An 18,055-nucleotide genomic window follows, 5' to 3' on the forward strand; every position below is an offset into this window, starting at 1 on the left:
TGGACAATAATGTCATTGTGACAAAAAATTTTCTCCAATGTAGTTATCTCAGACATTGCAATTTCATGGAATATGCTTCATCATATCAATTGGTGTAATTGTATATGGATGGTTATTTTAGGTTATTCACCTATGGTATGGTCAAATATGCCTTTAATTTAGCTACATTCTTCAATATCATCCTTTTTCCTGAAAGAATTGTGTGAAGGGTTTGTACTCTATCTGGACAAAAATATTATTGTGGCATTTTTTTTCTATCTTAAATGCAGTTATCTCAAACATTGCGATTTCATGGAATATACTTCATCACATCGATTGGTATAATTGTATTAATTCTATTTATTAGCTATCTTGATTGCAATGTATGGATGGTTGTTTTCGGCCAGGCTCAAACATCTCTGTGTTGTTGGGGTTGCCATTGTGGTGTATTTAGTGACTATTTTGATGTGTTTATGTTGAAAATTTATAACCTTCATAAGCATTTTTAAGTTCACTGTTATTCAATAAGTAGTGTATTTTGTGAAAGACAATGGAGATCAGTGGATCTTCTCATTTGCTGTGAACAATACTAGAGTGCTTATTCAACAAATGATCAGTTCCTGAATTATTTTGCTAAATTAGGGTTTTATGGTTTGTTTAAATGCCCTTGATTTTTTCAATTGCCCACGCTTTTGTCATATTACGTTGCATTTTTTGTCTGAGCAAACTCTAATGCCTGGAAAGCCCTCTATTACAAGGCAGCGAATTAATCGATCCTCAATTCTCGTCAATTAATTGAATACCAAAGTTTTAGTTTGTCAAATTTGATTGGGTACACCTTTTTTTTGTGAATTTTTCATCTGGCAAATTCGAATTTAACGAATAAATGTTCTCTTCAATTGCTTTTTTCATCAGGGTTTAGGCTTGTTCCTTGTCGCTTTCATCTCGCCACACTTGTGTTGTATGAAGTGCAATTTTTTTCTGAGCACACTTGTTTTCATCTGGGTAAAAATGGATTTGACGAATGATCAGTCCCTGAATTTCATTGCTAAACTAGGGTTTTAAGGTTTGTTGCCTGAGAAAACTCTCTCTAGGTTACTTAAGTGAAATTTTGATCTGGGTAAGGTGACAATTTGACAAGTGGTCAGTATGTTGAATGATGTCGTTAAATTAAGGTTTAGTGTATGTACAATGCTCTTGTTATTTTCAACTGGGCAAGCTTCTGTTATATCAAGTTGTAGATTTTGTCTGACCACATTTGTTTTGTGGAATTTTCATCTGAATAGATCCCAGGTTTGACGAATGATCACTTTGTCGACTTATACTTAAATTAGGGCTTACTGTATGTCAAATTGGGCATGTTATTCCAAGCTCTAGGTTTTGGGTTTTCTTCTCATTTGCCAAGTTAAGCTCACAAGGGCCCACTCTATTTGCATGCAGCATCAGAGAGAACATTGCTTACGGTAAAGAGAATGCAACAGAAACTGAGATAGTAGAGGCTTCAAAGGCTGCCAATGCCCACGATTTCATTTCGTAAGTAGACTAAAATAAATCCCCTAACAGTTAGTGAATTCCATATTGTAGGACATATGTTGGAAAGTCAATTTTTCGTTGTTTCTAGAATTTTAGAGTTGACCTTTCCTGTATTATTATAAAACCCTGACCATTGACAGTGATTTCTAAATTATAGTTTTGCAAATGGACATCGCTCCCAGAGTAAAAATATTCAATGTTCAGGAAGAAAGAGTACCGGGTGTTGTGGGGTGAAGTTTGGGGGTGGGTCTTCGGATCAAAACATCTCTTCTTGTACATCGCATGGTAAATCATGCTCAACTTCTCTGTAGTGAACCATTTTGTAGGAACATGTTCCATTCTTATTTAATTGGAGCTCTTCTTCATTCGAAGACTCTTCTGCCCAAACAATTGTAGGTTCTGCAACTAGCTATTTGAGATAGTCGACATAAATTTAGATTGTTGCACCTAGATATGAATCCATTCATCTCATCAATTAAGCGGATTGCTTTTGTGAAAATGTGTTTCCTTATTGGTTTGGGATATTTGATTTTTTCCATTTGCCCTGAGAGAAGTGAGGTGCACTCTACAGCCAGGGGTGCAGAGGACATTGAATGTGTGTCACGTAATAAAATAAAATGAGAGAAAAGTCACTGTCATATGTGTAGAAATTTCACGAAAATTCTGATCTGCTTGAATGAACAAATCTGAACCTAACTTGTAACTCAAGATGCAGAATATAAAAACACTTGTTTTTCTAGGGAACCCAACTGGGAAAACCCTCTGCTTGATTGAGAATTTTATTGATAGAAGAATAAGCAATAGATATCTTACAAAAACAATCTTGTTTCAATAGGAACTAATTTGGTTTTCTATTCTTGTACTAAGCTGAAGCACTCCTTGCAAGAGGCTCGAGAATTGCAGTGAATTGAAACATTTGCCGGTGACTATTCGACTGTTGACTCAGTTTACTGAGTTGAGAGTATTGAATTGCCGGTTGCAAACATTGAATAATTTAGAATCTCCCAATGACAACTACATGCCTCGGCTGCAAGTCTTAGAAGTTTATAACACGAAATTATCAGAGGTATCATTTGCCACAGGTGTCTGCCCCATCCTTAAATATGTCTCCCTCAGGTTTTGTAATCATCTGGTGGAGGTCGGAACATTGCCAAAGACTCTGATAAAACTGGAATTGACTAATTGCTCTAACTTGAGGAAAATAGCAGGGCTTTCTGGTCTTCCAAAACTTCAAGTGCTGGACATTAGTCGGTGCAAAAATGTAGAGGAGCTACCAGGTATTGAAATGTTGGTATCTTTGAAAGAGTTGCAGGCATATGATAGTAAGTGAAATCATATTAGTGTTGTAGATGGTTTTTTTCTGGGCCTGTAGCCCTTCATAATGATCTTTATTGGAAATCTCTATTTCAGGGGAGCCAATTTTGGGGTCTATAGCTACATTGTTTTTTAATTGGTGAAGACTGCATTCTTTTTAGCAAAGCATTTGTGACTCTGCTTGTGTTAATTTCATAGAGTTTGATCTGTATGGAAATAGACACAATTTGTATTGTTCAAACATCTTCATTCTATTGTTTTGAATACACTTCGTCAAACTGCTAACAGTTTTAAGGTGAACAAAAATCAAAACACTCCAGGTTGCTTAGTATGCCTAGCATAGTAGTTTTCTTTGTTTACATGAATTTTCATGATTTGGCAGACATTTATGTTGCACTGGTTGTGAGTTGTTAATGGTTTCGGATGTGGATTGGGATTAAATAGCTCTTCGAGGAAATGTAATGGTATGCTGGATTGCATTTGAAATATTTGTTTGGTGAGGCTTAGTTTGATGTTGAATTTGTGTATCTTTGGATCTCAAAATCTGGAACTATTTTATGTTAGGTTTGTATTATAAACAATGACTGGAAAACTTCATTCACCTCTTTTTTATGCATGTCATGACCTGGGTATTGTTTGGTATTGTGTTGTGATCCATGACTCATATAATGTGCTAACCAGGGGTTGCTTTAGCATGATAAATGTGTGGCTGACACATACAATGCTTGCTATTTTGTTTTGACTATTTTACTTGTCCTCTGGAAGGAACTTGCAAAAGAAGAATGGAGATCAAGATGGGAAGACCAGCTCTACAATTTAAAGCAGAGAGCTAATGTTAGAGATGTGGGTCAAGCATCATCTTGGGGTGCCAAGATGTGCCAGCAGAACTATTTGACTTCCAATTGATCAATTTGCTAGCTTTTCTAGATGTACTTATCATACAGCGGACAAAGTGAAGAGAGGCTCTGTAACCAGGAGAAGCTGCATCAGCTTCAGACCTTTTCTGCTGTGGCCTGCCCTGTTTATACTTACCCTGTTGCACTGTATGCTTGTAGATATGCAAGTTAATAACTGAGAATGCTTTGAAATTGGTTTCAAAGTACGAGTTTAGTGAATGTCATGTTCTAAAGCTTATTGTGTCCATTCTTATTATGTTTCTATTTATTGGATTTCTCCTTTGAACCATGTATGTTATAAATATTGTTTTGGTGGACTGAGTGGTAGACGAAGAAGGGATCGATATAGGTCCTTATTGTGAGCCTCCTCCAGGTTGTTATTGTATACTTCAGCCATGCGGCACGTGGAACTGTCCGCCTCCAAATCGATGCCCAGGTCTTATGGGCATGTGCTGCAACGCTACGCATGCACCTCCTCCAAATTAGTTATAGTTTCGTTGGTAAAAGGAAACACATAATCTTTTAGAGCATAATTATGATGAATAAAGAAAAATAATGTAGCATTACTGTGTAATTTGACTTCCAACTTCTTGATGGCTATTGTTATAATATGTATTAAATAAATATGATCATCGTTTGATTGTTATAATATGTACTAAATAAATCTGATCATATGACGGAATGATTTGTTCAATGTGAAAAGCGATTATATGTACTCATTCAGATATTGTAAGGTTTTGTAGTTCTTAATATTTCATGAAATACATATTCATGTCTCACAATTGATTTCCACCTTCAACACTTTCACATTTATGAAATTTGAATATATGATTTAAAGAAAAATAAGCCTACCACAAATCAACTTGATTAAAAATAGACCACCCAAATCTCACACAAATATGAAGGAATAAGTTTCAATAAATTATATTCCACTCCATCTCTTCATATTTATTTATTATGGTTTTGATTCCCATTCTCATTAGTCCTTTGGACTGATGCAAACGGTTGTTCACTGAATACAATTATTTGGGTCTCTCTGCAAATTCTTGTTGTGACCAGCTGGGCATCACTCTCAGATGCCCATGATACGAAAGGATTTTGATGGGGTTCTCTATTACATACAATCATTTAAAGGGTAGTCCAAATATGTTTTGTTAGGTGACATGAGGATTCAATCTGCCACATAATTCAAGGATTGCATGCGTGAATTCCAAGTTAGCTGCTGACTATTTATTTGTGTTGTCATGGAGGAAGTTGCCTAACCAAAGGAACTGGTCTGCGAATAAACCCTCCAATTTCTGTATCTTCCTTTCCCCTTCGCTATATAGTTCACTGATGTTCCAATAAACTTGCTTATGGTTTGTAGTGTTATAAGACTTATGTGCAATTATTTTTTGGGGAAAACACTTGTTTTGGGGTTCATTTCCACTATATTTGAATTCCTCGAAAATCTTTTGTTTCCAATGAATGCCATATTAGTCTAGTAATCATCTGGTGGAGGTCGGAACATTGCCAAAGACTCTGATAAAACTGGAATTGACTAATTGCTCTAACTTGAGGAAAATAGCAGGGCTTTCTGGTCTTCCAAAACTTCAAGTGCTGGACATTAGTCGAGTGCAAAAATGTAGAGGAGCTACCAGGTATTGAAACGTTGGTATCTTTGAAAGAGTTGCAGGCATATGATAGTAAGTGAAATCATATTAGTGCTGTAGATGGTTTTTTTCTGGGCCTGCAGCCCTTCATAATGATCTTTATTGGAAATCTCTATTTCAGGGGAGCCAATTTTGGGGTCTATAGCTACATTGGCTTTTAATTGGTGAAGACTGCATTCTGTTTAGCAAAGCATTTGTGACTCTGCTTGTGTCAATTTCATAGAGTTTGATCTGTATGGAAATAGACACAATTTGTATTGTTCAAACATCTTCATTCTATTGTTTTGAATACACTTCGTCAAACTGCTAACAGTTTTAAGGTGAACAAAAATCAAAACACTCCAGGTTGCTTAGTATGCCTAGCATAGTAGTTTTCTTTGTTTACATGTATTTCCATGATTTGGCAGACATTTATGTTGCACTGGTTGTGAGTTGTTAATGGTTTCGGATGTGGATTGGGATTAAATAGCTCTTCGAGGAAATGTAATGGTATGCTGGATTGCATTTGAAATATTTGTTTGGTGAGGCTTAGTTTGATGTTGAATTTGTGTATCTTTGGATCTCAAAATCTGGAACTATCTTATGTTAGGTTTGTATTATAAACAATGACTGGAAAACTTCATTCACCTCTTTTTTATGCATGTCATGACCTGGGTATTGTTTGGTATTGTGTTGTGATCCATGACTCATATAATGTGCTAACCAAGGGTTGCTTTAGCATGATAAATGTGTGGCTGACACATACAGTGCTTGCTATTTTGTTTTGACTATTTTACTTGTCCTCTAGAAGGAACTTGCAAAAGAAGAATGGAGATCAAGATGGGAAGACCAGCTCTACAATTTAAAGCAGAGAGCTAATGTTAGAGATGCGGGTCAAGCATCATCTTGGGGTGCCAAGATGTGCTAGCAGAACTATTCAACTTCCAATTGATCAATTTGCTAGCTTTTCTAGATGTACTTATCATGCAGCGGACAAAGTGAAGAGAGGCTCTGTAACCAGGAGAAGCTGCATCAGCTTCAGACCTTTTCTGCTGTGGCCTGCCCTGTTTATACTTACCCTATTGCACTGTATGCTTGTAGATATGCAAGTTAATAACTGAGAATACTTTGAAATTGGTTTCAAAGTACGAGTTTAGTGAATGTCATGTTCTAAATCTTATTGTGTCCATTCTTATTATGTTTCTATTTATTGGATTTCTCCTTTGAACCATGTATGTTATAAATATTGTTTTGGTGGATTGAGTGGCAGACGAAGAAGGGATCGATATAGGTCCTTATTGTGAGCCTCCTCCAGGTTGTTATTGTATACTTCAGCCATGCAGCACGTGGAACTGTCCACCTCCAAATCGATGCCCAGGTCTTATGGGCGTGTGCTGCAACGCTACGCATGCACCTCCTCCAAATTAGTTATAGTTTCGTTGGTAAAAGGAAACACATAATCTTTTAGAGCGTAATTATGATGAATAAAGAATAATAATGTAGCATTACTGTGTAATTTGACTTCCAACTTCTTGATGGCTATTGTTATAATATGTATTAAATAAATATGATCATCGTTTGATTGTTATAATATGTACTAAATAAATCTGATCATATGACGGAATGATTTGTTCAATGTGAAAAGCGGTTATATGCACTCATTCAGATATTGTAAGGTTTTGTAGTGCTTAATATTTCATGAAATACATATTCATGTCTCACAATTGATTTCCACCTTCAACACTTTCACATTTATGAAATTTGAATATATGATTTAAAGAAAAATAAGCCTGCCACAAATCAACTTGATTAAAAATAGACCACCCAAATCTCACACAAATATGAATGAATAAGTTTCAGTAAATTATATTCCACTCCATCTCTTCATATTTATTTATTATGGTTTTGGTCATTCTCATTAGTCCTTTGGACTGATGCAAACGGTTGTTCACTGAATACAATAATTTGGGTCTCTCTGCAAATTCTTGTTATGAGGAGATTAATGGTCTGATCCAGCTGGGTATCACTCTGAGACGCCCATGATACGAAAGGATTTTGATGGGGTTCTCTATTACATACAATCATTTAAAGGGTAGTCCAAATATGTTTTGTTGGGTGACATGAGGATTCAATCTGCCACATAATTCAAGGATTGCATGCGTGAATTCCAAGTTAGCTGCTGACTATTTATTTGTGTTGTCATGGAGAAAGTTGCCTAACCGAAGGAACTGGTCTGCGAATAAACCCTCCAATTTTTGTATCTTCCTTTCCCCTTCGGTATATAGTTCACTGATGTTCCAATAAACTTGCTTATGGTTTGTAGTGTTATAAGACTTATGTGCAATTATTTTTTGGGGAAAACACTTGTTTTGGGGTTCATTTCCACTATATTTGAATTCCTCGAAAATCTTTTGTTTCCAATGAATGCCATATTAGTCTAGTAATCATCTGGTGGAGGTCGGAACATTGCCAAAGACTCTGATAAAACTAGAATTGACTAATTGCTCTAACTTGAGGAAAATAGCAGGGCTTTCTGGTCTTCCAAAACTTCAAGTGCTGGACATTAGTCGGTGCAAAAATGTAGAGGAGCTACCAAGTATTGAAACGTTGGTATCTTTGAAAGAGTTTCAGGCATATGATAGTAAGTGAAATCATATTAGTGTTGTAGATGGTTTTTTTTGGGGCCTGCAGCCCTTCATAATGATCTTTATTGGAAATCTCTATTTCAGGGGAGCCAATTTTGGGGTCTATAGCTACATTGGTTTTTAATTGGTGAAGACTGCATTCTGTTTAGCAAAGCATTTGTGACTCTGCTTGTGTCAATTTCATAGAGTTTGATCTGTATGGAAATAGACACAATTTGTATTGTTCAAACATCTTCATTCTATTGTTTTGAATACACTTCGTCAAACTGCTAACAATTTTAAGGTGAACAAAAATCAAAGCACTCCAGGTTGCTTAGTATGCCTAGCATAGTAGTTTTCTTTGTTTACATGTATTTCCATGATTTGGCAGACACTTATGTTGCACTGGTTGTGAGTTGTTAATGGTTTCGGACGTGGATTGGGATTAAATAGCTCTTCGAGGAAATGTAATGGTATGCTGGATTGCATTTGAAATATTTGTTTGGTGAGGCTTAGTTTGATGTTGAATTTGTGTATCTTTGGATCTCAAAATCTGGAACTATCTTATGTTAGGTTTGTATTATAAACAATGACTGGAAAACTTCATTCACCTCTTTTTTATGCATGTCATGACCTGGGTATTGTTTGGTATTGTGTTGTGATCCATGACTCATATAATGTGCTAACCAGGGGTTGCTTTAGCATGATAAATGTGTCGTTGACACATACAATGTTTGATATTTTGTTTTGACTATTTTACTTGTCCTCTAGAAGGAACTTGCAAAAGAAGAATGGAGATCAAGATGGGAAGACCAGCTCTACAATTTAAAGCAGAGAGCTAATGTTAGAGATGCGGGTCAAGCATCATCTTGGGGTGCCAGGATGTGCCAGCAGAACTATTCGACTTCCAATTGATCAATTTGCTAGCTTTTCTAGATGTACTTATCATACAGCGGACAAAGTGAAGAGAGGCTCTGTAACCAGGAGAAGCTGCATCAGCTTCAGACCTTTTCTGCTGTGGCCTGCCCTGTTTATACTTACCCTGTTGCACTGTATGCTTGTAGATATGCAAGTTAATAACTGAGAATACTTTGAAATTGGTTTCAAAGTACGAGTTTAGTGAATGTCATGTTCTAAAGCTTATTGTGTCCATTCTTATTATGTTTCTATTTATTTGATTTCTCCTTTGAACCATGTATGTTATACATATTATTTTGGTGGACTGAGTGGCAGACGAAGAAGGGATCGATATAGGTCCTTATTGTGAGCCTCCTCCAGGTTGTTATTGTATACTTCAGCCATGCGGCACGTGGAACTGTCCGCCTCCAAATTGATGCCCAGGTCTTATGGGCATGTGCTGCAACGCTACGCATGCACCTCCTCCAAATTAGTTATAGTTTCGTTGGTAAAAGGAAACACATAATCTTTTAGAGCGTAATTATGATGAATAAAGAATAATAATGTAGCATTACTGTGTAATTTGACTTCCAACTTCTTGATGGCTATTGTTATAATATGTATTAAATAAATATGATCATCGTTTGATTGTTATAATATGTACTAAATAAATCTAATCATATGACGGAATGATTTGTTCAATGTGAAAAGCGGTTATATGTACTCATTCAGATATTGTAAGGTTTTGTAGTGCTTAATATTTCATGAAATGCATATTCATGTCTCACAATTGATTTCCACCTTCAACACTTTCACATTTATGAAATTTGAATATATGATTTAAAGAAAAATAAGCCTGCCACAAATCAACTTGATTAAAAATAGACCACCCAAATCTCACACAAATATGAATGAATAAGTTTCAATAAATTATATTCCACTCCATCTCTTCATATTTATTTATTATGGTTTTGGTTCCCATTCTCATTAGTCCTTTGGACTGATGCAAATGGTTGTTCACTGAATACAATTATTTGGGTCTCTCTGCAAATTCTTGTTGTGACCAGCTGGGCATCACTCTCAGACGCCCATGATATGAAAGGATTTTGATGGGGTTCTCTATTACATACAATCATTTAAAGGGTAGTCCAAATATGTTTTGTTAGGTGACATGAGGATTCAATCTGCAACATAATTCAAGGATTGCATGCGTGAATTCCAAGTTAGCTGCTAACTATTTATTTGTGTTGTCATGGAGGAAGTTGCCTAACCAAAGGAACTGGTCTGCGAATAAACCCTCCAATTTCTGTATCTTCATTTCCCCTTCGCTATATAGTTCACTGATGTTCCAATAAACTTGCTTATGGTTTGTAGTGTTATAAGACTTATGTGCAATTATTTTTTGGGGAAAACACTTGTTTTGGGTTCATTTCCACTATATTTGAATTCCTCGAAAATCTTTTGTTTCCAATGAATGCCATATTAGTCTAACAAGCTGGAATTTGACATTTGGTAGCCAACAACTCAATTCCCATGCATTTATTTTGAATATGCACGAAACATCGTTTATGAAATTTTTTATCATAAAGGAACAAGGAAATAGTGCCCTGTAATGGCTCGATTGTCTTTTTCCACTGACCAATCACATTGTCTCTACACAATTAGCTATGGCCTCCAATGTGGAGAGTAGATGGTACCTGGTAATAGGGAAACCTCTTAGTAACTCACCGTGCAAGTTGAACTGAACATGATTATAACCCAAATAACTAAAAAGGCAATGGCCACCAGTCTGTGTGACAACGTTCTTGAGTGATAAAAATACGGTATTCAAGATCAATAGTAATTTGAATGCTAGTCACAGTTACAATTCAGTTTTCTCCTCTTGGATTTTTCCTTAGGTTCAATTTTCCTCACTTGTTCATATATTTCATGTCTGACATCATGGAATTTGGATTTTTCCTCGGGTTCAATTTTCCTCGCTTGTTGATATATTTCATGCCTGACATCATGGATTTTGAAAATAGTGAATAGAAGGAACTGTGGTAAGCTTCCTATTGCATTTGAGAGTCGAATCCTCAGTTTTGTGGTAAGTGGATACTGGTAAAATGCTGCCCTCGCCGTTGGAGTCTTTTTGTTTGAATGTGATGACTCTGTGTGGCTTCCCCTGTTGATGAGACCAATAGAGGCCATCCTCTAAGTATTTGACTGTGTCCAGTTGGTCACCAGCAAACAAATGAATTGCTTCCTTCAAATCTCTTCTAAAATTGTTACAGATTTATTATTAAAAGCTATGGTTTGTCCAATGGTTTTTCTCCTTCATGATTAAGTTCTTGTTCCCTGGCACCTCGTTGGAGAGAAAAAGGATTTTGAGGGGTCATAAATCACTACAGACTAGTAAATGGTCGTCTACTTAGCCTTATAAAGAATTAACACCGTTTATGTAAATTAAGAATTATGTTGTTGTGCATGCATGATTGCCTCGTTAAAAGTTAAAAAACAGAGAAGCCAAACGCTCAAACAAGGAGAGATCTACCTATTTAAAGGATATGAGTTAAGAAGAAGGATCAATATGGATCATTGTGTTTAATATATGCAAATTCAACTAGAGATAATGAGAAAAATGAAAGAAATTGGACGGTGTGCTAGTCATCAATCCTTATTATAAGCAGGCCATCAGGCCAGTAACATAGCTAGATCATATTACGATCTTTAAAATTATAGTGTGCCGAAATGAGTAGCTTTTGAATGCCTACCTACTGGGGCACAGGCTCAAATGTGTAAATGTGTTTATGGCTTATTTAGAAAGGGAATTAACTTGTATTCATTTTGTTAGATCACTTTGTTCCATGTTGCAATATATAAATGTGTTTCTTGAAAAGAAGGAAAGAATAATGGTGCCACCTACATATAAATTTTATAAATCACGATACTAAATAGCCAATAAAATCAGTGTGTAATGAATTGTCCCATCAAAGGACAATTCTTAAATTAGAGCACTGTCTTTTTCTGGCATTCTAAATAAATAAGTAGTCACTAAGAAAAACTCATGATAGTTTTGCATCATGAAATTCAGAGAAATTGGTTTCTTTCAACTTTATGGTCAAAGCAAATCTAAAAGTTTTCATGAAAACAGAGATGTTTTAAATTTTGTTTTTAATAGTTATATCCATCTCTTTAATTGTCTTCGAATGTGTGGCCATATCTCTTAAGGGTCTGTTTTTAAAGGTTGTCAAGGTTCAGGGAGGATTCAATCATAACTAAAATTTAACTCTGTTCATTTTCAGGTACATTGCATTATATGTACTCCTCTGTGTATGGAGTCTCTTCCAATATTTTCTCACTTCTCTGAGACCATCTAGGTAAAAATAGACTCTTAGTTATTCACTATAGCGATTTTTTAATATACAATTAGTTTTGGCTCCATGGATCTTAGAATGAAGTGCTTGATTGTTGGTTTATATCTTAGGTATGTTTTTGACGTACTGAAAAGTCAATCTAGAGAGGTAAAAATGAAAGGTACAAGGGATTCCATACCAAAGGAACTGGTTCAATTTCTGTATCTTCTTTTTCCCTTCAATATACTTCACCGATTTTTCAATAAACTTGCTTATGGTTTGTAGGGTTATAACACTTATGAAAGTTTTTGGGAAAACACATTACTTTTCCTTCCTTTTTTTTCCATTTTCACTTTCGTTGTATCTGTAATTTTTTTGGGAAAACACATTACTACATTTTTTTTTTTTTTTTCTTCACTTTCACTGTATTTGTATTGCTTGAAAATCTTTTGTTTCCAATAGATGCTATATTGGTCTAACATGCTGACATTTGACATTTGGTAGCCAGCAGCTCAATTCCCATAGATTTGTTTTGAACATGCACGATACATCTCCCAAAGAACATGAACCTCACATTTTGAAAGCCTCATGTACTCTGAAGCCGTACACCCTTTAAGAATTTTTTTTATCATAAAAGAATAAGTATGGAAATATTGCCCCTCTTGATGTAATGGCTCGATTGTCTTTTTCCACAGATAAATCACATTGTCTCTACACAATCAGTTATGGGCCGCAATTTGGGCAGTGGGTGGTACCTTGTAACAGGGAAATCTTTTAGGAACTCACTGTGCAAGTTGAACTGAACATGATTAGTTTTGTATTAGCATTGAACCCAAATAACTAAATAAGGCAATGCCCACCTTTCTGTGTTATAGCATTCATGATGTATGGAGTCTCCAGTGTCGTCAGAGCTTAGGCAGACATAAATCTATCGGTTCCTTCTACAAGCAGGCAAGTTGGCAAGTTAGTTGTTTTTTCTTCATTCATTACTACATAGTTAAAGTACCAAATGTTTGTGCACCAAGCAAGTCTCTTTTGTTGTCGTCTTGTTCCCTGCCCTTCATGCTCATATTAGAAGCAATAGGCACAATTGCAGACATTACCATATGTACTCTTGTCAATCATCCTTTACTAAATTAATTTTCTCTGACATGCGATTATGGTCTTGAGCAAATTGAAGCCGCTTACTGTCATGTGTAATTGCTCAAATGATATGATTATTGACTATTATTTCTGAATACTAGGAGTAGAACATGTTGATAAGTCTTGAAACAAGTATTTTCTTCAATCTCACTTCTTCACCCCTGTGAGCATCATTCGATGCAATGAATTCTAAGTGAATTATTAAAAAATCATGAGAAATTAGTTAGTTACAACTTTTTCTCATGGAAATAGTCATAGATGAATGACTTACTTAAAGCAGCTGAATCCAATACAACATGATGTGAAATGCCAAATAATACCTAACAAATGTGTATTCTCCATGATGAAGTAGATTCACAATGTTCCTTTACTTACACAATGACTCATAATACAACATGATGTGAAATGCCAAATAATACCTAACAAATGTGTATTCTCCATGATGAAGTAGCTAATTTATAGATAAAAACTAACACTTTAAAACTGCTTTATAGTTTTTTGGAAGCATCATGAAATTGACATTGAAACATTGAGAAAACATCATCAAGAATGCAAAAATTTAGGGCCCATGAACTTGAAAGCTTGTAGGTGATTCTGTCAGATTGAGAAAGCTTGTATTGGAAACTCAATTTAAAATGTTACCAAATTCCATTCCTGGGTCTCGAAGCTCGCAAGTTCTCTATTCTTCATGATGGAGTAGCAATAATCTCTATTTTTCATGATGGAATAGCTATTTTATAGGTAGAAATTAAAACTTATAAAATTGTTTTGTAATTTTTTTTGGAAGCATCATGAAATTGACATTGAAACAGTGAGAAAACATTATCAAGAATGCAAAAATTTAGGGGCCATGAACTTCAAAGCTTGTGGGTGATTCCTATCAGTTTGTATTGGAAATTCCATTTAAAAATGTTACCAAATTCCATTCCTGGGTCTTGAAGCTTCCAAGTTCTGTGTTGTAGTTTTTAAGGACATTTAATATCTTCATGGCTTATATTACTATTCCCTGAAGAAGGAATCTTCCATAATAATCCTCTATGCGTGTACGCATTCGTTTGAAACTTTGATGTTCAATCATGTTTCCCTTGTAAAATGTTACCAAATACCAAATTCCATTCCTGGGTCTTGAAGCTCCCAAGTTTTGTGCTTTAGTTTTTAAGGACATTTAATATCCTCATGGCTTATATTATGATTCCCTGAAGAAGGAATCTTCCATAATAATCCTCTATGCGTGTACGCATTCGTTTGAAACTTTGATGTTCAATCATGTTTCCCACACAAAGGTAGACCACTTTTTTCTAGTCTTATCGAAAGAGGTCACAATTTTGTCTGGACGACAAATTCCGAAATTTGACTATGGGAGTGTTTAAATTGTTTTTGGATGGCGGAAATGGATTTAGCATCCATCATGAATGCCTGGGTACCCAAAATATTGAAGCTTGACCGCTGTAATTGACATTTTCAAAAAAAATAGCTGGATTTTTTCAAAATTATGCTGTAATTTCTATCATTTTTTGTGCAAAATTAAGGCACTCAAAATTCTAAAACTTGACAACTATAATCCACTTTTTCAAAAAATTTAGCTAAATTTTTTCAAAATCATGTTGGAATTTTTATTATTATCATGATGGCTCCAACAATTTTTCATGCATTTTCAAATATGGAACGACGACCATGATATTGTTCACAATGTCGTATCGTTTCTTTCACCTCTTCCATTACAATATAGTAGTATTTTCTAATAACACCATAAATAGGTAGCATATGAAAAAATTACATCTCGGAGGACAAAAACATGTTCACATAAACAAAAACAACTACATGGATAATGAATAACCTCTACATGACATTACTATCATTTACCAAATAGCCATATTCGAATACACATAACTAATCATTTCAAGTATAACTCATTATCATCCACCCTAGCTTTCAACAACGTCCATTCACATGTTGCTATTTTTCCACACACTACTATTATTTACAAAATATCCATATTCAAAATACACTTAACTAATACTTTCAACTCTAACTCATTATCATCCACTCTTTCTTTCAACAATGTCCATTCACATGTCGCTATTCTTTCACAAACTATTATTATTTACAAAATATCCATTTTCAGAGTACACATAACTAACTATTGCAATTGTAACTCATTATCATCCACCTTTGCTTTCAACAATATCCATTCGCATGTCCCTATCCTTCCCCACTCTATGCTATTCTTCACCACTCTATGCCTTACGACGTTTCCTTTGCAACATGAGGTGCAAATGCTAGTTTTAAACCTATTGTAAAATAATCATGAAATAAATTACATTGATAAAGGCTCATCGTGGTCACGACTCCATTCATATTTTAAAAATACTTATATTTAGTATTCGAAAAATTGCATTATTACAATTTGAACAGACCGTACGTACATCTCATCGCTGGCTAATTTTAACTAATTTGTTTGTGGAATGTAGAACTCAACAATTTTTTGGTAGAATTTTGATTCTTAAATTATTACAATTTGAACAGACCGTACGTACATCTCATCGCCTGCTAATTTTAACTAATTTGTTTGTGGAATGTAGAATCCAACAATTTTTTTTAGAATAACTCTAATTTACAATACATCTTGAATTTGTTTAGAATACATCTTGAATTAAACCCCTTTTTGTTTTCTTAACCTTAAATATTACTAGCATAGATCCATGTTAAGCATAGAACTATCATGAGCCAAGAGGGATCAAATTTCTTTACGTGCAAACTTGTTTTAGAGTAAAAAAAACAATGGGTAATTTTTTATTGTTTAAATTGTATTTTTGAATGTTATAAAGATTACACGACATGTGTATGAGAGGGATCAAATTTCTTTAGGTGCAAACTGGTTTTAGAGTAAAAACACAATGCGTAATTTTTTTATTGTTTAAATTGTATTTTTGAATGTTATAAAGATTTTTTATTTTTTTTTGGTAAAGTTAAGCAGATTATATTAGTTTTGTTGCATAAAAATACATAGATTCCTGGGAGTCAATGTGACCTCCCGGAGATATTACTTCCAATGGATATATTCGCTTAAGATTGAGGTCGCTTGGCCATTAGAAATGTCCTTGTAGCTCAATACGCTCTGGTGCGCCTAGAAAGTCCGGTCAGCACAGAGCTGCGCTGTCTGAAGATTGTGATCGAGCATTCTGCAGAGCGGATTTTCGTTTCCAGAGACCGGTGTGACGGGATGCTGCTTGATTTTGCCCGATCCTGTTGGCTGTGTTCTCCCTTGGGCGTGACTTGCTCATAATCGATCGGGCATTGATTGAGTTTGCCATGGTTTCCTGTAACGAGGACCCCTTGTGGCCTAGGCTTGTGCTTGCAGATCCGATTGTTGGATATTGTGGCAGTTGGCTTTGAGTTCTCCCGCCTCCTGATCCTGCCAAAGGCTGTGGTACTCTGCCAGATTGGAGTCGATCCCTTCATTTGCCAATGCATCAGCTAGCTTGTTTGCTTTCCTTCGAACGGCTTGGAAGGTGATCCCTTTCATGTTGCAGAGTTGGCCTTGGAGATCTTTTAGTATTGCTGACAGCCTCCAGCTTGGGGTTACTTTGTGCACCTGTGCGCCCATCTGGAGTTTCCTGATCAGCCTTATTATTATCTCTGAATCGCCCTCCACTATCAGAGGTAGGAGTTTGTATCGACCAACCAGAGTGAGGCCTTGGAGGAGAGCGATTAGTTCTGCAGCGTTATTGGTGTTCACTCCGAGATTGCCATGATAGATGAGGTGAATTGCTCCTGTGTGATCCCGTACTGCTCCCCCATAGCCTGCCATGCCCGGGTTTTGTCTTGAAGCCCCGTCGAAATTGAGTTTGAATGTGTTAAAGGGGGGCAGGGTCCATTTGTCCTGTGTCGTTCCTGTTGAGGTCTAGTTCCTTCCAGCAGAGTTGGTCCTTGTTTGAAGATGTAGGATTTGTATTATTCTTGCCTCGTTTGGAGATGCGTTGCCCTCTATCTTCTGTATGCCCATGGCGTTGACTGTTTCTGTGATGAGCAGTCGAACTTTCCTTATCAGCATGTGTACTCCTGTGGCTATGTTTTTTAATATTCTTGCGTTTTGCTCTTTCCATAGGATCCAAACTAATGCGCCCGGAACTAGATTCCAGGCACTGTTGACCAGGGGATTAGAGGATATGGAAGATCTCCACTGGCTTAGTGAAATTTGGATGGAGTTTCTGTCTCTATCTGATTGTCTGAAGACCATGGCCATGTCATCCCACAGAGAGCAAGCCGTAGGACAGGTATTGAGCAGGTGATTGAGCGTTTCTAAACCATTCTCGCAGAGCATACATCGAGAAGGGCCTACAAAACCTTGTTTCTGAAGGTTGTCCCATGTGAGAGCCCTGTTATGCAGGACTAGCCAAGAGAAAAGTGTAATTTTTGGCCAAGTTCCTCTGCTCCACAGGGTTTGCCATTTGTGGTCTGATTGCTGATCCGGGGAGGCCGCCAAGAGCTTATAAGCTTCTTTGAGATTGAACGTGCCTTTGGGGTTACTTCCCCATCTTAGGATGTCCTCTTTGTTGGATCTGAGGATTCTTCTTTTGTCCAAGTCTTGTAGAAAAAGGTCTACATTCCTTGGGCCTGCTGGGGTATGCCATTGTTCTCTGGAAATCCAGTTCTGCCATATGGTTGCTTCGCTTGCCGGTTGCCAGTAGTCTGCTACCGTA

At 36.2% G+C, this 18,055-nt stretch overlaps 1 protein-coding gene across 1 annotated transcript; it reads right to left on the bottom strand.

Annotated features, from left to right (window-relative positions):
• Positions 1–16,695: 16,695 nt before the first annotated feature.
• Positions 16,696–17,163, bottom strand: LOC149165175 (uncharacterized). Its single transcript, XM_089429734.1, has one exon. It carries the CDS (start codon positions 17,161–17,163, stop codon positions 16,696–16,698), a length of 468 nt encoding a protein of 155 aa, XP_089285860.1.
• Between the last annotated feature and the right edge of the window lie 892 nt (positions 17,164–18,055).

This window comes from Pinus tabuliformis, chromosome 5_1, assembly GCF_031772625.1.
Source record: "Pinus tabuliformis cultivar Carrire ecotype Pingquan chromosome 5_1, CPIR1, whole genome shotgun sequence".
Taxonomy (NCBI): domain Eukaryota; kingdom Viridiplantae; phylum Streptophyta; class Pinopsida; order Pinales; family Pinaceae; genus Pinus; species Pinus tabuliformis.

What these genes read in the sequence shown, in the direction of transcription:
- LOC149165175 (XM_089429734.1), bottom strand. Translation starts at nt 17,163, where the DNA reads ATGGCAGGCTATGGGGGAGCAGTACGGGATCACACAGGAGCAATTCAC.